We start from the raw sequence: 22,617 nt of genomic DNA on the forward strand, positions 1-22,617 counted from the left end.
AGGGAGAGATACTACCAACTCCAAAACTTTAACACTTTCCATAATCCAACTCAATACCATATTTGCATAAGACCCTCTCAGACTTTATAGAAGTTTTCACAGGCTGACCAATGCTCCCTCTAATAGAAAAATCCTCAGGCGTTAGTGTGATGGAGTGCCCCTTTAACCCAGTTTGTGATCTGTCCCCTCAACACTTATTAACTAAGCTAACTATCAGCAAACTAATCTTATTAAAAGCATGATCTTTATGCAGATCATATAAAGCAGACTTTCAATGCACATTGAGATTTTTGTCATGCCCTCTGTGTTGACCGCTGCATCATACTAAAGCTGAGCAGCATTGGACCCAAACACAGATTAGGGAGCAGAGTTGCAGACCTGGTTCGGAAAAACCAGTTTTGAGTCATTTACACCAAAAGCTAACAGAGTTATCCCAGATTTCTGCTTCAAAGGGAGGTAACAGATCCTAGATGCACAGATCAGCCAGGTGAATACAGAGTGCAGACTCAGTTTGTAAAGAGTTCTGGGCACAACGCCATCCACCTGGCAGGGCCCCCGACGGGGGAGGCGACCACAACAGAGACCTGCCAGCGCCCAACAGAGGCTCGTTGCCAGGAGACGAGTGACTCCGCCCCTGGCTTTATTGACTGCACTCCTCATCAAGGTCATAGCCGGTGTCTCTGAGGCCGAGAGAGGAGCAAGAGAGACACGTGGCTCAGAGAGAGAGAGAGAGAGAGAGAGAGAGAGAGAGAGAGAGAAATGGGACTAAAAAACAGAGAGTGAGGGGGGCGGCTAAGTGATATTGGTAATCTCCATCTTGGACTAAAAACTACCTGTCGGCACCACTCTTTCTAAACAATGCCCCCCTGATTTATTTTATCTTTATATGCTACAGTTGTCTGCTGGTGCACTGTGGCAGACTCAGTTCTGTTAGGACCAAAACTCAATTTACAGTCAAATGATTTAACATTATTATTTTACGAAAGTCAAGTAATGTCTTTTTTTTTTTTTATTATCTTTTTGGGTAGCAAACGAGTCATGCTTTCATTCCTGTTGTCTTCGTTACAAAATTCACATAATTAGGGCATTAAATAATAATCGATTAATCTGCCGTTTATTGTCCTGATTAATCGTTTGGTCTATAAAATATAAGAAAATAGTGAAAACGGTAATCAATTAATCAGCTGGTTGTTTCAGCACTACACATAAATAAATTGTGTGTGTGTGTGTGTGTGTGTGTGTGTGTGTGCGCGTGCGCTGGATTGGCCAGACATTTTTTCCCCTTTGTGGACAACTCATTTGTATTTTGTTCTATTCAAATGACACATTGTGACTGACTTTTAGTAGCTGAAACAATGTTTCCACAATTAGAGGTTTGCATTATTTCAAAGGTAGTTTATTTAGCATTTTTCTCTCTTTTTCAGTGCAGCTGCCTGTTTCTTCATCATAAATCGTATTTTGGTCATATGGTGCACGCTACACATTAAAATATCAATTGGTTGTGCACAATTAAAGAATTTTTGTAAGCCCCACCGAGACATTCAAAAGAAGTGAAATATAGCATGCATAATATTCCATACAATATGTATGAGATGGATATCAACAGTATAAACATAATTATGATTTACACGCAGCAGCATGAATGCAACTCTTTTAGCCTCAGTGTTACTAATCCTGGCGGTGGCAGGGCCATACTCACTGTCTTGAGCTGCACAGACCCACTCAGTCCATCATCCATTTACAGTTCATTACTCAACATATTGTTCTAGTCACACTAGGCACATGACTTTCCCTGCTGGATCAACAGAGAGCAGATCAAAAGATAGCCGAGCCGAATAAGCAGGAGCCAAAAACTCACATTTCGTTGGCCGCTCCAGTTTCCGCCTCCCTCGTTTCTTGTGCGGCGTCGTCAGGCTGTCGTCCTTGTCTTTCTCCGATTCCTGGTCTTCCTGGCTAGGCAGGAATCCGTTCTCTGGGGACGGGCTCAGGCTCTGACCCTGGGAGCTGTCCTCTGCCCGGCAAGAGGAAGGATCTCTGGGGATCCCGTTCTCCACTTCCCTCTTCTCCTGTTTTGGGAAGCAGGCCTCGGACGTCCTGTCTCTGTGCCCGCCCACGTCACCATTGTGGACCTGGGCCATGGACGGCCTACCCACCCCAGTGTAGATGTTGCCCACGCCCACACTGGCTTTAAGAGAGCCACAGCTATCGACCTGCAGGCAGGGGAAGAGGCGGTTGAAATGTTAACATCCTGGCAATCTATTAGCTTTGCAGGTTGTTATTGCTGTAGCAGTATGTTACAGTTTGATGTTCTGAAGGTGTACAACAGTGTTGAGCCTGTCAGCAGTTATGACATATCACTGGATATACTGTAGCTGACAGAGCAATAAACGAAAGCTTTCAGGAAATGCAACAAATCATCCAGCAGGCTTGAGAAAAGGTCACCACAGCTAGCAACAATAAAACAGCTGGCATTATTAGACTGAAGATAAACACTATTTAGTCTCTGTTAGCTAAATGGGCTATTTGACAAAAAATGAGAATGGAAGCATTCATCAATTTCATATTAGATACACTTAATTTCATCCCTGAAGCCTCCTCTGTTCTATCTTGACAGAATCAAACATGTGGCTCAACTTCTACACTTATTAGTCAGTGAAGTATGGCATTTCCCATTTAGCTCTGTAAAACTACAGTTGTAAACTTCAGAGCTGTGCTAGTAAATCTGCTGTACAGCCATTAACTTGCAAGTGAGGAAGGGATTACATTAAAGTTCATCAGGTACACTTTTGCGCTTCCTCTAGTTGTGCATTCATGATTACAGCAGCACGGAAATATGTCAAGAATGTTGGCTGTTTGACAACAAAGTTTTTCACTCCGTCCAGTTTGGAACGCCCAGTTAAACTATTTCATTCTATGCAGAGGAGTGAATTCAAAGAGAGCTGACCTATCTTAAACTGCAGTTTAAGTTACAGTGGCAGGCATTCAGTTCTTACACCGTACCTAAAAAAAGCAGACCTTAGAAGACCTAGGAAAGATTTGTTTCAACTATACACATTTGAGGAAATGTGATAGTGTCTCTGCTCTTGCCTAAAAATAGCCATAAAAACACTTTCTCAGACAATCCCATTACTGGGTTACTGAGAGCAGAAAGTGGAGCAAGTCTTGTGAGATCAGACTGTCAACACTGATGAGAGCAGTGCTGAAGCTTTCATCTACTGTAGATGTAGGTACAGCAGTTCGCATTTAAGGTAGACAATAGCAATGCCTCAGGAGGCATGTGTCTTTCAGCAGAGGGTATTTAACAAACACAAGATCCTTTACTAGAAGCTAAGAGGTCAAATGTAATCTCATTTTTGCAGACTAGCTTTGATGTGACCCAAATACATTAAATGCAATGTAATGAATGCAACGCAAATTATGCAGTACAGAGATGCAAAATAAACAACAGAAGTCGTACTGTATTGTAAAACAGAGCTACATCGAGCCAACGGTGGTTTTTAAGCATTCCTGGCAAGCCGCAAAAATCTAAATGACTTCATCATTGTAGTAACTGAGAACAAATTAACTGTAAATGTTAAACAGTTGCACTCATTCAAACTGCGGCGCTCTAGTAAATCTGTTTGACACGATGAATGAAAACAACAAATCCACAGCAGAGGCATTATTAATATTCTCACTTAATTCATAACTGGAAAAAGAGGTTGGGGCGTGTGTGAGTTTAGGCAGACAGACACAAACAGAAAGTCAAACACGTGCACAAATTCAGGCAATATGCTCACACACACACAATACACACATCTGTTGCTGAAAGAATTACGCAACAGATTAGTGACCCAGTGAACTACATGTGGCCCCTGCGAGAGGTCAGAGGTCACAGTCAGTAAATCAGGCAGACAGGCAGACAAAATAAAACACTGGCTTTCAAATCCAACTTACTGCACAGCATTACAACTTACACATAATTGGTTTAATGCATAGTATGTTTAATAAGCTGTTAAAGCTACACTAATCAGTATTTCCATATTAACAATAGATCAAATGATTATTATACAAATGTATAATGTGAAAAGCATCACTTGTATTGACAATCCCACAGATAATTATCATCCTATCAACTATTAAGTTCCCTCAGCTCTACAGACCATTTTGGCTTCTTTCAGGTCATTGTTTTGGTTTTGCAGCACTTTATTGATTCCACAGGGAATTAGGTGTCAATATTATGTTATGAATTGAGTGCAGATTCATGCTTAAAACATGTAACCAGCTGAGCATTTTTTAACCTCCTTCAGACAAGCAGGAGGCCCTGAATCTTACAGCCTGGATCCACGATAGCAAAGAGCAGCAAGGTCAGTTAATATGTAAAATATAAAACCATGTAAACTGAGTTGAATGAATAAATGCTTTACTTTGGTTGCCATTGTCATTCAACATTTCCTATGAGGACCTACTTGACCCTGTCCTGATGTTTGTGTACTTAAATGCGCTCGAGGCTATTGATATAGCACCATAAACAGCTATTTACCAGCGTTACCTGATCATTTTAATAATTGAAAACAAATGCCCTATAGACAGCATATCAAATTTGCAAGTACATTTTCACTTATTCAGACAAAAATGACGACGACGACGACGACGACGAAAAACCTATGTGACTGGAGTGTCTGACACGTGGTCAATCCCCCACAGCTGTAAAAACAATTGCTAAGCCACCCTGGTTCTGAGTATAGCTACTGGTAGTACCACTCAGCTGCTTTAAATACACACTGACACAAACCTGCATGTCCCTCCCTACCATACAATATCCGTTTTGTTGAATCACACTGTGAGAATTAATTAACATGACTTTAAAAGCACAGGTAATGATAACAAATGATAACATCTCAAGGGAAAAAATACCCAGATACATGTTGGCCCAAGAGTCATTAATCATTATCATTATAATCAGGGCTTTTAACTGCAGACGACATCACAGACTGAATACAAATGGTGTTGGAGTAGTGAAGCGTTATTATGGATCCCACGTAACTTCTAGGAAAGTCCTGCCCTGCGAAGCAGTTTGATTGGTTGGGGTTAGGCATTGACCTTGAGTGATTAAGGTTAAGATAGCCGATTGGTCAGGGGATAGGACCTGAACAAATCGGGTTACGTTACCTTGCGTAAGCATGGACGCCTGGCCAATAGTAGTGTGTGAATGCTATTGAAGGGTGGGCCTTTCCTACAAGTTGCGTGGGGTTCCATAATAACGCAGTAGTGAAACATGGTGGAGACTGTGTGATGTTTATACATGAGTACAAAGGAGTGCATGTGGTGTTTCTGAACACCTTTATTTGTTGATAGGTGTTATATTGTGTAGATATTCAATATTTTTTAATTCTTTCAACAAAAGCAAAATGTTTAATGTTTCACCGAGACATTATACTACTTAAAGCCTCTGAATTAGCATTTAGACCACGTCACATCATGTCACACTTGAGGCCGGAGTATGCCTAAAACAAACTAGTTCACGTGATGTGTCATACGGCAAATATGTGTAGTTGTTCTAAAAAGCCTCACTTGATGGTGGTGGTGAAAAGTCTGCTGTCATAGAGAGAGGGGAGACGCGATAATCGTTCTAAATGTACACTTTGTGACAGTCTCTTCTGAAAGGCAATACACTTGTTGCTTGAGAGAGAAAATCATGCCAAACATACTGACTCGCCTCGAAAAACACCCAGCCTATCACTGCATGATGACATGTGAATGTCCGTATGTCGCTTTTGAAAAGTTACAAACGCAATTCCTCCGCAATTCCTGTCGGAAATGTTGATCTGACAAGCACTTATTTTGGAGGATAATGAGGGCACAGTTATACTCCAACCAAAGTGCTTATCGGATTGGTCAAACGGCATCTGAAACACCCTCCCAATCCGACACCTTGCAATCCGACATTCACACTCTCTGCATGCAGTCATTGGCCAGCTGTGTGGAGGTAATACATTTTTTCATCTATTTAGGTCACCTTTCATGTTTAATTTATGCATGTGACACGATGAATGCTTTCCAGTCAAGATTGCCTGAAAATATGTGCATTTCATCCCGATAAGCCTTAAGATGTGACTGAATAAAATGTTTTTGTTTTTTTAGATTCTTTGCCTTTCGTTTGACATGAATGAAACATATGAAATAGTTCTTATCAAGCATGCCCCAGCCTTAACCCATTTAGACCAGCATGGGACACTAATACCCTTTACTAAGACCCAGGCTAAAGAAATTGCAGTGCAGTTTTATTCATTTTATGTTGCTGTGCTCAGGAACCAGCTGATATTGAATCTTGACAATCAGCAATATTTAGCTAATATATTGGAAAACTGATCACTGTAAAACAAATATGCATGGATGGATGTAGTTGTAAAATGTCAGATCACCACTCACTGGAAACTGCTTGCGCTTTCTTCCAGGCTTGCCAACTTTACAAGAGGCACTACTTTTAGCCGACTTCTCCTCTGTCATCAGGTCCATGTCCAGTAGTGTGCTTTCACCCTGTCAACAAAAAGCAACACATCATGATTTAGACTCAGAATTCTATAATAATCAGAGCCATTATCTGTGGGAATGTCAAATTTACATTTCAGGCCTGGTTGCACATCTTTCCAGGTTATCAAAGCCTGTATTTGTGCTTACAGTAAACGAAGTGGCAGTTTCACCTCAGCCAAAGATGCAGCAGCTGTTACACTAGATCTGCAGGACACACACAAAACTGCACCACACTGAAACACTTGAAAATTTGGAGGGGACCTGCAGCGAGTCCTTGAGTGTCTTTGGCTGAGTGGACAATGAGATAGATAGAAATTGAATGGCACGTTCCTTTGAACCATACTGAAGTGAAAGCTCCACAGACACAGCGCTGACCTTCCACAGACAATCCCCCTCTTGACACCGTTACAAAGCCGTCGACTGGACCCCACCTTCCCTTGCTGCAATTTCCCTTTGATTAATAAAACTGTCTACCCCCGTGAACAAAGCCCCATGTGCGCCACCACCAAGTACCCCTGGGGTTGATGAGAGAAAAGATGATCCTAATGTAGATGCTTTGAGTTTCAATTTTGACTGAATAGGACCACCAGCACCAGGTCTGAATGCAAATGAGATTGCAAGGCCATTTCTGACAGCTATAGGGGGGGGGTGGCGGGCTTGGTGCTTATTAAATTCCTTCATTGAATGTGAGATTCCCTCAAAGATAAATAAGTTATCTACATTGAAAGGCATCCTGCAACCGAGTTCCTCTGCTGGCTTGTTGTTAAGTACTTTTATTTTAATTTTAGGTACTGTGGGATAACATGATAGATTACTGTAAATTGACTTTGTCCTTGCATAATGGATAGTGTTAAATACAGCAAGATAATTCAGTAACAACCTAATTACAGAGAAGAAAATGGGGGCAATCAAGGACAGGTGCAACACCTTTTAATTCCTCCAATAAATCTGCGCTATTAAAATGTACCACCCTATCTAAATATTATGAGGTTAGCATCTGTAACTGCTATCAAAATATGTAACTAAACATATCTAAATACTATTAAAATGTCTGACAATAGTTTTTTACAACTGCAACAGTACATTATTAGTATTATAGTAATTATTATTAGTATTTTGGTAATACTTATACAAGTCCATGTGGGTTGTTCACTTGTATGTGCATGACACAATAAATAACACAACTAACTAGAGAGTCACTTATTTTGGTAAGAGCAATAAAATTCAGCTTTTGACATGGTAAACATACAACCAAAATTCCTGATCACACAATCTGACGGGTCAAAGTATACATTGTAACACCGGCCAGGGACCTTTCTGTGAACCTGTGCACATCCCCTGATAAATATTTTTATAACAGTTATACTTTACATATTTGGTTATAGGCTAATATTTTCTATATATATCTATTTATATACGTATACGTGTGTATATATAATATTTATTGTACGTTTTTCTGTCTATATTTATGTTCTTGACTGTTGTAGTACTTTGCTTTTATTTTTGTATGGCCTCTTAATGTATTTATTGTAAGCAGCAAACACAAAGGCAAATTCCTTGTATGTGAAACTTACTTGGTAATGAACCTCATTCTCATTCTGATTCTTGTGACATCTCATCACCTTCCTTTCTCTGTCCATTGAAGGCAAAAAATGCCATAAAAACATTCTTAAACCACTGTACTGAAGCTGCAGAGCTTATAGACCTACCCTTTTAAATAATTTAAAAGATGGAGGAGGTTAATAAACATAGGCAGGAATTTCAAAGGTCAGACCATGTTACGTCCTGAGAGTGTTGGAATAAATCCATCAACCATTAGTGTCCCAGATAAGCGGATTTGCATAAAGAGATAGATGTGATCAGTGTAACTGATGCTGTGATTAATGGGCACAGGGTTATAATTGATGAATATCGCTGGAAAAATCATATATTCATCAATGAATCTCTGCATAAAGATACTGAGGTTACCACCGAGCCTTTAGAAGGTTATTTTAAATGTAGATATTGATGCTTTTGTGAGAGAATGTGTTTTGCAGACGGTGCTGGGTTTATTGTGTGATTACTAATAGAGAGCCTGGTGCTTCGGTCTTTTCCTTACAGGGCGGCAGAATTTGCATAGATAATAGCACGTTTTGAGTGCAGCCTGGTGTGCAGGCTCATTTGGGAACCACTTACATGGATGACACAATTCAGTGGTGCCTGGCTATCTCTGCAGGAACAGCCTACATACACCACGCCGTTCATCCAATTCCCAACCCAAGTGCTTAAGCACACTGAATGGAAATAACACGCCATTTTCACACACACTTCACCCTCATATTTCCTGTATAAAAAAAACAACATAAAAGCCTGAAATATGATTTGTTGTTGCCTCGAGTGAACCTTACATTGTCAGTATTCTCTGAACTATTTCCATCTGGGTAGCCGGTTATTTAAGGCAATGTCTGTTGCCAGGCAACAAGACTAAGGGCAGTACTGTGTAATGGGAAAGTAGAGGAAGAGGACAGATCCCCCCTAGTAAAAAAGCTGGAGAGCCATTCCAGCTCCAGCTCAACCTACAACAGCCAACGCCCACGTCACCAACCACCATTACAACAGCGAATGTCACATAATTCAGCTGCATCTCGCCACAGCCGCCTCAGTGATGCTGCTATCGCTGCCTCTGTGTGAGCATCAGTGATGCTGCAGTTACGCACAGACTGTAATAATGAGTCTGTCTGCATCATGAAAGGTGACATGGCACGCCACATGCTGTTAGATTCTAAAGTAAAGTAGTGTTTATTCTTCAATAAACAGGAGGACTTGATGCAACTCCAGTAAATCGTAAGATTGCAGAGATTAGTAAGGCATTAGCTTGACAGATTGATTATTTTATTCATTCATAAAATTGGGAACGGTTTTAATGGGCTTTGACCTGAAGTGACTGTACAAACCTCATTGCTCTTATTTCAGGGCTCCATCGATGTAAGATCAAAGTAATAACACTAACAAACTATAGTCTGAGAAAAACGCACATTCATTAATGCATGCACTCATTTAAAAAAAATATATATATATATATATATATATATATATATATATATATATATATATATATATACACACTAAATACTAAAAGGCACACTGTACAACATCATTGGTGCATACGCCCAGGAGTGACTAATCTCCTTTTTAAATCTGGTGAGTTTGAGGGCTTTCACAAAAAATTGCATTTTGAAGTGATGGAGACTCAAATTAATCAACAGCTTAGCTCAAGGGATTCAAATAGCCAAAACATGACTGAATGAACTCTTTGAACCCACTAGCTATAAAGTTGAGAAAGCCCGAGTCATTCAGCAACATACCAAGCTTCAGAGAAGTCTCATAAATACCTGAAGTGAGATTCCTGAGGCACACTTTTATATTTCACACGAGTTTCTTACCATTCTGTTTCCAGGTGAATCAGTGTAGCCTGAGCCTTTAAATGCAGTGGTGTTGGTGACAGTGTTGGACGGCATCATCAAGAGTCTATGGGTGATATCTAATAACGGGGGCGATGTAGATGAGGTGAAAATAAACTCAAAGGAACAAAAAAAAGAGATGATCCTTCTTCTCTCCGCTCTCCTGGAAGATAAAGAAAGAAAAGTGACAATCAACTCGTTCATTAGATACACTTTAGCTTAGCATTAGTGTTGTGATGCAGGTGAGCAGAGTTTCATGCTGTAGTGACACCTTTTGTGCATATTTACTTAAAACAGTTTGGTTAAATTTATCTTTCTGTCATAACGAGGCTCTTTTTGAGCATCGGTTTTCATTTGTTGAGTGCACGTCATGTTTAGGAAGCTCACAGGCTTCTATCGGATACTGTATAGCTACTATCGCCTATAGGGCCTATAGACCACTTTTTTGTTTTACACCACATGGGTGTATGGGTGTACAGTTGTCGATATTACATGGTTATACTGCTACTGTGCGCCAAATAACCTGAATAACGCTGCTAAATAAATCCAGGATGATTATCTTGTTTAGTTTTTTTTTTATTAATATTTCATTTCACCTTAAGTGTCTGGGTTAAAGTTACTCTAGCAGTCAGCCATGCGCACTGAGTTACACTGTTGCACTCGTGGAAATGTACCTACCCCAAAAAAATCATAACCCTTAATATCTAGCCTATATATTCATATAGGATGTCTTTCATTTCCTCTAAGTCAAGATTAATGACAGCCGGTTCTGATTAATTTAAAAGGTCGAATAGACTGTTCTTCGCATCTAAAACATAATTGCAGGCAACAATCAGAACGTGTTATCTTAAAAAATAATTTATTGTTGGGCCACACAGGCGTTTAATGTCACCGCATTTCCACGCACATGAAGCCACAACCAGGTCATACGTTTTACATTACTGCGATCGGCTGACTTACATGTATCATTCAATGTGCATATGCGTAAGAATTGCAAAGTTTTAGACGTCTTTACAGCAGGGGAAGTCTGCAATATGACCCACGGGATTGTGGCTCTTTTACAGGCCACGGCCACTCAATTATAAATCCCCGTTATATTTTTTTAATGAGGCCAATGTTTTCAGAAGCCATGGTCCCGGTTCTGTGCTGTAAATTCGGTCAAGTTCAAGTGCACATCGCGATGTCCAATCAGCACATCTGCAAAAAGCAAACCCTAAATCGCTATTTCCCCCATTTCCATCGAGCGCCTTCCGCTCTCAGAGCTTTCACGTTTTTGTTCACATACAGTAAAGGTTACCCTTCCTGCGCGGTTAGTAATGCCGGGTTAAACGGATTTAAATACGTGAATCGCTGTGTGTTCGTTACCCGATTTTCCCAAGTCCCAGGCCTGACCCTTTTTGTCTCGCTTGCTCCCGGAGCCTCCTTCCTCTTCTCTCCCCGTCCTCCACCTCCCCAGCCGGCCAGCTCTCTTCCAGTTGCACCGCACTCACTGCAGGGGCCTGCAGACTGTCTGTTGGTTGCCACAGGGTCCTAAAGACTGCCTCTACCACAGTGTGCAAAGGTGGTGTGGACCCCCCTAATACACACATCTAGATTTATTATTGATAACTTACTCTCAGGAACCCAGTGGAATGGGGAAAACACTGCTGAAATTCCATAAAAACTGTATTTATTTATTGTTTTTTCTTAATTTTTGGGGTGAATGTCATATTTATTTGACATATGACAGAAGGGATACAGACAGTAAATGCAGGGATAAAACAAAGGTCCAAAGCATAGACAAAAATAATGGACAAAGCCAGGCCTGAAAAGTTTTGCCAATGTGCGCCTTAAACCTAAACCTGCATTCTGTCTCATTTCCAGCAGGGGGCGATTCCACTGGTTGCAAAAAGAAGTCAGTTTCTATAGAATGCTTTCTATAGAATTTCTATGGAAAATCCTACTTCTCACTTGATTTATTACCTTAATAAACATTTTCCTAATGAGTTAATGGCCTCAATCACTAGATTCAAGTCTTCTTCAATACAGCATTTTGTAAAATGATGGTCCTATTCATTTTTAAATTGACAATAAAGCAGGGGGTGCTTTAGGGCGTGGCTACATGCTAACCTGTCAATCAGGACAGAGGCATAGCAATCCTTGTCCATGGCACTGTGTACATTAAAATAGACCTGCACTTGTTTTTGGGTGTTTTCGTCTTAAACTTAGACCCTCTCACTGTGTGTTTTCACGTCATCAAAGTTAATTGGAACATTTGGTCGCCTAAAAATGTCAAGTCTTGTTCAGTGTTCTGCCAATCAAGCTAGCTGGCTACTGCTAGCGTTAGCCCGTAACTTAAGGGAAAGTTTGCAGATTTTCTGTACTGCAGTACATGCAGATGAATGGCGAAAGTACTCGGAGGTCCCTGTTACCCGATTGGAAATCGGCAACTTTCCCCCTTTTGCGTTCAGCTTAGCGTAGCGCCACTTCCATGCCTAATGTTTAAACTTATTACACCAGAGAGTGGCCCAGGAGCCCCCTAAGTACCACTCTGGCCCCTCTGATGTGACCTCAAGGCAGAAATAAACACTAGACCTGTGTGCAAAGACAATTGCCCTTTTCTCATGTCCACCCCTTCTCCTTAGAGAGATTTGGTTCATGTTGTTTTTATTCCTTGTTGCCAATATAGAGGCTAAGCAGCGCCAGCCCCGGCCTGTTTGGGGCATGGGAAAGAATTTGACAGTCCACGTCAGCTATGTGAAAATCTAAGAGGGCACAGAGCAGCTTTAATCTGTGCATAAATTATACAAGTTCAACACACACAAAGTCATTTTATTTAAATGTTGACAAAATGAACACAGGAACCTGAGGAGACTTTCCCATTTTTGATTTGCTGCATTTATGGGCCCCCTGGTGGCTGTGGGGCCCTAAGCAGCCATATAATTAGCTGATGCCTCTGGCCAACTTTGAGGCCTATTGAAGCTAAACATGTGCTTTATACAGTTATTGTTCTCATAATACTACATTGCATATTTACTTCTTGACATGAATGTAAACTTTTAATCTAATGTCTCTTCCACACACTCACACTGCAGTACAAGATTACTGTGTTAGTACTCAGTTTATGTACTGTTTACAGATGTTTGAGTTCATACAGTGAAGTTAAGGGCTTTATGTTGCTGACGTTTGCACAAACCTCTTACTTTTGCACCACGTCGGTTACATTTGTACACTTTTGACAAACCTTTGTCATTCAAATTTGTTTGCTCTTCATATATTTCTATATTGTTCTATGTACTCTTTGGCTGCCGTGACACCTGATATATGTTCAGGTATAAAGTACAGTGTCCTCTTATCCTATCTCGGGTTGAATTGATGGTTTTCTCAAAAGACATTTTTACTTGGTAATCACAGCTGTAACTAATAACATTGTTTATAGCTGCATTGCGTTGCATGAATTGCTGGAACGGAACTATCATTAATGTTATTAGCAACACCTGTGCTTTTCCTGCCATGACAAGTAAAAATGTCTGCTGTGTTTGATAAATCTGATTAATTTAGAAACGATAAAGAGTGCTCAGATCAAGATTAAAGCGAGCAACACTTATTCAGAAAGTCAAACAATATGAGAGCAAAACAATAGTACAAGATGGAAAGACTTGTGCTTTGGTGATGCTGCTCATCAAGTAAACATGTGAGCCAAATACAAAATAATGTTACTGTCAGTATAGCAGGAAATTCTTGTGCTTTTGTGCGTAGAAACTTTGGCGGTTTGGTCAAAGTTTTTCATTTGCACACCAGCCACTAATAAGAAACATGCATGAAGAGACAGTTCATGCCTTTAATCATGTCAAATTCAACTTAGATCCTTTTGTTTCTCCAGTATTGTTATCGCTTCATAAGAATGTAACACATTTATTTAAGAAATGTTCAGCTTCCAAAAGAGGTATGATGACAGAAGTTTGGGAACTACTATTCTGTCCTGTCAAAGAGTTGTCTCCTCTCACAAAACTAAAATGGCAATTATGCAGCTGTTGATAACTGCCGAGGTGCCATTGAGCAAGGCACCGAACCTCTAACTGGTCAGGGCGCTTGTGCTCCAGTGACTCATTATTCTGACATCTCTCCACATTTGATGCATGTGTTGTGATGATGCATGTGAAAAGTAACAACACAGTGTACATGTCGTACAGTCTCATAGACTTTATCCTCTGAGCAGGATCTAAATCTAGCACATCTTCATTTAATTTCTTAGAGTGCAGGTAGAACAAGATATCAAATCTCTTATCACATTAATTCTATTAACTCTACTGCAGCCTACCGCTGCAATTAACACTTATCCTGTACACACCCACTAGGCGGAGACACAGTGAGGTAACTGTTGCAAATGCAGGAGGGTTAAAGGCTCACAGAACAGTTCCGTGTAAGGCAGATTGAGCGCTCTTTAAAGGCAACAAGAGAGGAGGAAATGTGTGTGCAGCTGGTGGATGTGGTTCACTGATTTGGAAGCTGCGGCGTCTCCTCTTTCTAATAGAGTCAATGGTGGCTGAGTGGTTCATCTGAGGTCAGCAGCTCAGCAGCAGCACCGTCTGCTACTGGCTGGTGAAAAATCTTGGTCTCCTGAAACCCACAGAGGAGGATGCTGATAGTGACTCAAAGTGTCTCGACCTCATTTCACCTGTATAGTTTCTGTCATTGTGGGTGCTTGAAGCAACAGAAAAAAGGCCAGTTTTTGATTTAGGTTTGTAGGTGAAGCAGGAAAGGGCATCCTTTTATGTCTGACCTGTTGGGAGGAAGTGTTTACACATTTTGTGTTTAAAAGAATCTGATAAAGAGGAAGCTTGTGAAGGACAAGTCAGGCACAAGAGGCACAGTGTGATTTAAGGGTTTTATTTACCTCAATGTCCATAAGAAACAAACCATTTTAACTAGAATGTGAGCACATTTGCTCTTTTTCTAGCTCATTTTGAGCTGAGGTCTCAATCAGAAATCACTCAACAGACACACAGATTGAAACATTTATATCTGGCCGGACAATGAACACATAAAGGGCATTGGGGAACATACAATATCTCGCTGGTGAAAGAATGACTCTGGTATTAAAGTAAAAGTAAGTAAGTAAAAGGTAGTAAGTAACAATGTATAAATACTCCATTACAAGTCCTATATTCAGAATAACTTACACTATAAAAACTAAAAGTACTCATTATGCAGCAAAATGCCTGCTTCCAGAGTATTGTATTATTATATAAATTTGAGTATTGGAAAGAAATTATTGATGCATTATTGCGTAAGCAGCATTTTATTGTAGCTAGTCAATATCGAGCTAAATTTAGCAACTTTACTGTACTGTATATACTTCTGGATAGTTTAATCAATAACAATGCAACTTAATTATTTATTTGTTGATTTTGTTATATAAATATATGTATATATAATACATTATTAGCTACCATGAAATAGACTAAAAAAGTCCAATATTTCCTGCTGGAAAGAAGTGAAGTAGAAGTTAAGAAAAGGAAAATATCAAGTATAAGTGCTTACAAAATTACACTTACTGTAAAAATGTACTTTGTTATTTTCCAACACAAAAAATGATGTATGTTTGATAATGATAAAACCTTTAGTGATGATTAAAAAAAATGACACCAACAATCATGACATGAGCAGTCAAAGCCATATTTTAAATCTTTTTAATATATCTCACATTTGATTTATTTACAAAAGACAGTGGCTTTGTGACATAAAACAATGTTTTGTAAAATCAACACGAGAAACAAATGTGTACCAGAAGCATAACCGTACAGAACACATACATAGATAAATAACATCAGGGGAGCGTTGCCGTCAAGGTTGTTCCTCTTTGCACATTGCCTCTCTGCAAACAATAAAAGGATCACAATGTATGCACCTCTGTATGACCGGCTGTTTTATTTGTGTTACACAGAGTTGTTCTGACTGGGTATACTGCCTCCATGTTGGCTATGAGTGAGTCTATCAGTAGATTTAGAATGTGTTGTTTGTCTTTATTAATTATTATTATTTTTTTTTTTTCAGCAGTGGAAACCATTAACTGTGAACATCCAGGCATTCTGTGAATAAACTATGGGCAACAACACCATACTAATACAGATATACTTTGATATATACCTGTCATTTGTATGACACACAATGTCTGCAAACAGTTTGGCACAAATGTAAAGGCTGAGCTTGAGATTCCCCCAGAACACATTAAATAAATAAATAAAATCTCTACAAAGTCACAGACCTAAAGGCTGATAGATCATCTTATTTGTTGAATGGTAACTTTATACAGCACGTTTACAGAACAGCTACAGGCACAAACTGAAAGAATGAAAAGAAACTTGAATTCAAATGCGTGGCCAGAATGAAGGGGAAGACCGTAATTCTTTACATTTTTACCTCTGAATTTGATTCATTTCTGGACCTTTTTCCGCTGAACGTTTTCTTTTAGATTACGGTACTTCAGTGTTACTGCTTTCTTCATATTATTTAGATCTTGGGTGACAATGCAAGCACGAGTGTGCATGTGATTCTCCGTTTTGACAAACTCATTACATTGACTATACTCCACTAATACTAAACAATAATGATAATATAGAGCAGAACAGAGAACTGAATAAAAACATCACATTTAAAATGTAACAAAGGAGCCTCTTTTTGTTCTTTGTCTTGACACAGTGTAACAGGTTGTTGAAACCTTATACTTATAGCTTAGAGGATAGGCTTACTGTACAGATCTCAAAACAAACGTTCATGCTTTTTAGTTTGATTCAGTCAGGTTTAACTTTCTTTGAGAGCTGAACATTTTACTCCAAAACTGCTCCCAGACCTTCATCACATTGCATTCATTAAAAACCAAACATTGCTCAGTTTTTGAGATGAATGGCTACCCTGAAGGACAAAAAACATTGAACCAGAAGACAAAAATGTAAAGGTGACTTAGACCTTACTCTAAATAAACATCCTCTCTGGTTGACAGCTACCTCTGTAACAAACAGATCTCTTTGCTTTCCCGTGAAAGACACAAATTCACACACAGAAAAAACTATATCCAACAACATGCTTCACCAAATAGCACTTAAGATAAACCTCTCCTAATGATCCACATTCTTTAGCATTTAATCACTTACTGTTGTTCCTCTATTTATTTAAAGAGTTTCATTCCAATTCCAATTTACAAATTGACTGTTGAAATTAGCGTAAAATGAACTACATTAGGACGTTTCAACTAAATCTTACAGCAGGGACCACAAGCAAGTTTTATTTGTGAACAACAGTGGTTGTGTTTTGGAATGAAACTCCATTTTTAATCATCATTGACCTTTAACCTCCCTGACTGTGGCCAATAACATCTAGCAGTCAAAGGACAATACCACCATATTTTAACTAGAGTAGCTCTGCAGTCCCTGAGCACCAACCTTCATTGCACATACACATGTTCAATATCACTTTATTAACTAGATAAAGCTATCAAAGCATTTCCTACTTTGCTTACTACGACCTTACATCCTCGCATACTGTGTAATTGCTCATTTTGTGAGCCTATGCCTAATTCATTACTATTTAAACATCCTGAGGTGCTTCCCTACACTTCAAAACAATAAATACTGAGGCTGCCAGCTAGTCAGGTGTGTTCAGTTAGGTTTTCACAGGCAGGAAACAACAACTGGGCTCATTGTGTTGGCCCCTTGGTTTCCTTTAATCGCACAGCCCTCTTATTTGGAAGGGTGGCTCGACAAGAGCACAGTAGCAGCAGTACAGTATGTGACTTACTGAGTGTGTTTACATGCATGCAGTATTCTGAATGCCACCTATTATTCCTGTTTAAGGTCTGCATGGAGATAAGTTGTAATATGTGCGTCTTTATACTGTCATAACAGATATCCCTGCACACATTCATAGAAAGAATATTATAATGGAAACACAACTGTCTCCTAATTTCATTTTTTTTTTTTTAAATGATTAAAGGAATAGTTCAACATTTTGTGAGAAAGCGTATTTACTCTTTTTCCGAGTGTTAGATGAGAACATCGATACCACTCTCATGTCTGTAAGTAAATGTAAAGCTACAGCAAGCAGATAGCTTAGCTTAGCATAAAGACTGGAAACAGGGGAAAAGAGCTTGCCTGGCTATATCTCCTTTTGTTTAATATGTATAAAAACAAAGCATAATAACGACAAGTTGTGGTTTTGCCTGTCAGCCTCACTTTAACAACATGACTCCAGGAAGTCACCGTGCTAGGCCAAGAAATAGTCCAGCATGTGACATCATGTAACACCACAACTTGTTGTTTTTATGCTTTGGTTTTTGTACGGATTAAACAAACAAGATATAACATGTTAACTAGTGAGCTTTAGAGGCGCTAGTAGGTGGATTTTGGTACCTCTGTGCAGAGTAAAGATAGCTGTTTTCAGCCTTTATGCTAAGCTAAGCTAACAGGCTTCTGGTGGAAGCTTCATATTCAGCGTACAGATATCATCTAACTCTTACTAAGAAAGCAAACAAGCTGGGTGAGTGAATCGCCGCTGGTTATCAGGCACCCTAACTGTGACTGCAGGGCTCCAAGAAGTCACTTTTTTTTTACATTTCGACCGAGCCAGGATAATTGTTTCCCCAATTCCAGTCTTTATGCTAAGTTAAGCTAACCTCCTTCTTCTAATCTTCTGGCTCCAGCTTCACATTTGATGCACAAATATGAGAATGGCATCGATCTCATCCAACTCCTAACCAGTAGGCGAATTGTAGTGCATTTCCCAAAATGTCAAACTATTATTAATTGACACTGTAGCATATCCAGAGTTCTGCTTTGTTTTTAACAAACTTCAGAATATGATTGTGCGAGTAAACACACTCGGCGTGAATTCTGAGGCAAGACACTTCTGACACCCCAGCTGTCATAAATCCCACAGAGAGCTGGCATAGCGTGGTACAGTACCTAAATCCAGACTTGAGTGCAACTTCATGCAGAAATGATAAAAAAAGGATAAAAAAAAAAATATTAGCGCTAATCATACAAAAGCAACAACAGGGAACATGTTGTCACCTTCGTGTCGGGGCGTTCCCATGGTCATGTGTTTGCAGTATTTTATATACAGAATGATCTGCTGCAATGGAACAGTTGGGGGGGGAGCACAGCAAGCCATTCCTTAGCAGTCATGAGGGAAATCATTGGGTAATTACAGCAGTTTTTGTTTACAGGACAACATACACACTCGCTAATTAGACACATCTTGCTACCTGCAAGGTGTGAAGAGACGTTTTTTTCACATAGTGAAATCTTGTTAGATTACAGCATGCATTACTCTACGTGCTAATGCCAGGGGTGGTGGTGGTTGTTGTTGTTGTTACTGATTCTTCCCAGTTGATGACTGTATGTCCTTACAGGGTGGAATGGTATTCTCTTGTCTTCAGTGCTTCTGTACTCTCAATGTGCCTGGATACACACACAGAAGAGCACATTTAGTGGTGCTGACAGCCTGCATAGGCTGAATTAATAAAAAGAAAAGTATAAATGACTCTGTGGCAATGTGCCATGGTGCCTTGCTACTTTGGATGGAGGGTTGTAACAGATGCTCATGATAAGGAGCCAAACACGTATTTTATTGGCTAATAAAGGTGCGATAAAGGTGCAGCCAACTCTTCCAATCCAACAAATGCCGTCATAATTGGCACCAACTACTTTTTGTCCAGTTGCAGAAAAGCAACTTGTTCCTATACAATTATTATATACGGAAGGCAAGAACGACCGGGAACCATCACCTTATCGTGGTGGAGAGGTTTGTGTGTCCCTATGAACCTGAGGGCTGTGTTGTCTGGAGCTTGTGCTCCTGGTAGGGTCTCCCTTGGCAAAGTGGTTTCAGGTGAGGGGCCAGACAAAGAATGGTTCGCAAACCCCTATGAGTCATCGAGGAAGAGGTGAAGTTACCCTGCCCGGAGGAAGCCCGGGGCCCCCGTCTGGAGCCAGGCCCAGATGGAGGGCTCGTCAGCGAGCGCCTGGTGGCCGGGTTTGCCACGGAGCCCGGTCGGGCACAGCCCCTAAAAGCAACGTGGCACCTCCCTCTCCAACCCAGGGCCTCATGGGTAGGATACTCACAAGCCCCCGGCTGAGCGCTGCTACATTGGAGTTCACCCTGGTGGACGAGAGGGTCACCTCCCTACACCTGCGGGTTGTGGGGGGGAAAACTCTGACTGTTGTTTGTGCATATGCACCAAACAAAAGCTCGGAGTATTTGGTCTTCTTGGAGACCTTGAATGGAGTCCTGCATGGGGCTCCAGGGGGGGGACTCCATAGTTCTGCTGGGGGACTTCAACGTGCACGTGGGCAATGATGGAGACACATGGAGAGGCGTGATTGGGAGGAACGGCCTCCCTGATCTAAATCCAAGTGGTTGTTTTTTTGTTGGACTTCTGTGCTAGTCATGGATTGTCTACATATATATATATATATAGGGATGCTCATAAGTGTACTTGGTACCAGAGCACCCTAGGCCAAAGGTCAATGATCGATTTTATAATCGTTTCATCTGATCTGAGGCTGTATGTTTTGGACACTCGGGTGAAGAGAGGGGCAGAGCTGTCAACCGATCACCATCTGGTGGTGAGTTGGGTCAGGGGGTGGGGGAAGACTGGTAAGCCCAAACGGGTAGTGCGGGTAAATTGGGAACATCTGGAGGAGGCCCCTGTCTGACAGACTTTCAACTCACACCTCCGGCGGAGCTTTTCGTGCATCCCTGTGGAGGCTGGGGGCATTGAATCCGAGTGGACGATGTTCAAAGTTTCCATTGCTGAAGTTGCGGCAAGGAGCTGTGGTTTTGGGTCTTAGGTGCCTCAAGGGGCGGTAACCCACGAACACCGTGGTGGACACCGGTGGTCAGGGAAGCCGTCCGACTGAAGGAGTTTTTCCCGGGATATGTTATCCCGGAGGACACCAGAGGCAGTTGCAGGGTACCGAAGGGCCCGAAGAGCTGCAACCTCTGCTGTGAAAGAGGCAAAGCAGCAGCTGTGGGAGAAGTTCGGAGAAGACATGGAGAAGGACTTTCGGTTGGCACCAAGGTGCTTCTGGAAAACTGTTCGCCACCTCAGGAGGGGGAAGCGGTAAACCATCCAAGCTATGTACAGTAAGGATGGGACGCTGTTGACCTCAACTGAGGAGGTAATAGGGCGGTGGAAGGAGCACTTTGAGGAACTCCTAAATCCAACTAATACGCCTTCTATGTCAGAGGCAGAGCTGGAGGATGATGGGAGATTGTCGTCAATTTCCCTGGTGGAAGTTGCTGAGGTAGTCAAACTCCACAGTGGCAAAGCCCCAGGGATTGATGAGATCCGTCCAGAAATGCTGAAAGCTCTGGGTGTGGAGGGGTTGTCTTGGTTGACATGCATCTTCAACATTGCGTGGAAGTTTGGGACAGTACCTAAGGAGTGGCAGACAGGGGTGGTGGTTCCCCTGTTCAAAAAGGGGGACCAGAGAGTCTGTGCCAGTTACAGGGGTATCACACTTCTCAGCCTCCCTAGTAAAGTCTACTTCAAGGTGCTGGAAAGGAGGTTTCGGCCGATAGTCAAACCTCGGGTTGAAGAGGAACAATGCGGATTCCGTCCTGGTCGTGGAACAACGGACCAGTTCTTTACTCTCGCAAGGATCCTGGAGGGAGCCTGGGAGTATGCCCAACCGGTCTACATGTGTTTTGTGGATCTGGAAAAGGCGTATGACCGGGTCCCCCGGGAGATACTGTGGGAGGTGCTGCGGGAGTATGGGGTGAGGGGGTCCCTTCTCAGGGCCATCCAATCTCTGTATAACCAAAGCGAGAGCTGTGTCCGGGTTCTCGGCAGTAAGTCGGACTCGTTTCAGGTGAGGATTGGCCTCTGCCAGGGCTGCGCTTTATCACCAATCCTGTTTGTAATATTTATGGACAGGATATCGAGGCGTAGGAGGGTGGCTGGTGTCTCCCTTAGAGATAGGGTGAGAAGCTCAGTCATCCGTGAGGAGCTCGGAGTAGAGCCGCTACTCCTTTGCGTCGAAAGGAGCCAGTTGAGGTGGTTTGGGCATCTGGTAAGGATGCCCCCTGGGCGTCTCCCTAGGGAGGTGTTCCAGGCACGTCCAGCTGGGAGGAGGCCTCGGGGAAGACCCAGGACTAGGTGGAGGGATTATATCTCCAACCTGGCCTGGGAATGCCTCGAAATCCCCCAGTCGGAGCTGGTTAATGTGGCTCAGGGAAAAGGGAAGTTTGGGGTCCCCTGCTGGAGCTGCTGCCCCCGCAACCCGACCCCGGATAAGCGGACGAAGATGGATGGAAGAACGACCGTGGTTGCAATCATTTTATTTCATCCCCTTATCTCGAGATCATGAGTTAATTATCCTCTTATCTCAGTATATCAGTCATTTTCTCGTGATGATGGGTTAATTATCTAGTTATATCAAGAAAACAAGCTGTTGTATCCCAAGATACAACAGCAGGTTGTTTTTACTCGGGATAACGGGTTAATTATCTCGTTATCTCGACATAATGGCATAATTAGCACATTAAAATGGCCTTTCAGTTTATTTTGAAAACAAGGTATTTATCCTGTTAATTAGAGAAAACAACCTGCTGTTGTATCTTGGGAAACAGCTTGTTTTCTCGATAATTAACCCATTATCATGAGAAAGCAATTTTAACTTAAGTA

General features: G+C 41.3%; 2 protein-coding genes across 7 annotated transcripts in view; both read right to left on the minus strand.

The window, feature by feature from the left end:
* LOC144534817 (DNA (cytosine-5)-methyltransferase 3A-like) overlaps positions 1–11,429 on the minus strand; it is a 45,389-nt gene extending 33,960 nt beyond the window's left edge. For 5 of the 6 annotated variants that reach the window (XM_078276864.1, XM_078276863.1, XM_078276862.1 and 2 more), the window contains exons 1-4: positions 11,319–11,427; positions 9,936–10,116; positions 6,412–6,519; positions 1,859–2,210 (exon numbers count right to left, since the gene is read on the minus strand). In XM_078276864.1, coding sequence (XP_078132990.1) covers positions 1,859–2,210; positions 6,412–6,519; positions 9,936–10,013 — 538 coding nt within the window. In that variant the 5' untranslated portion in view covers positions 10,014–10,116; positions 11,319–11,427. Of the gene's footprint in view, positions 1–1,858; positions 2,211–6,411; positions 6,520–9,935; positions 10,117–11,318 lie in introns of all 6 variants that reach the window. The other variant, XM_078276861.1, reaches the window with a different exon arrangement.
* A 6,973-nt stretch (positions 11,430–18,402) lies between these two features.
* The window catches only part of dtnbb (dystrobrevin, beta b), a 39,818-nt gene continuing 35,603 nt past the window's right edge, over positions 18,403–22,617 (minus strand). Inside the window, exon 18 of the mRNA XM_078278195.1 lies at positions 18,403–19,390. Within this exon, the coding sequence (XP_078134321.1) occupies positions 19,365–19,390 (26 nt within the window). The 3' untranslated portion in view covers positions 18,403–19,364. The remainder of the gene's footprint in view (positions 19,391–22,617) is intronic.

Source organism: Sander vitreus, chromosome 20, assembly GCF_031162955.1.
Source record: "Sander vitreus isolate 19-12246 chromosome 20, sanVit1, whole genome shotgun sequence".
In the NCBI taxonomy this organism is placed as follows: domain Eukaryota; kingdom Metazoa; phylum Chordata; class Actinopteri; order Perciformes; family Percidae; genus Sander; species Sander vitreus.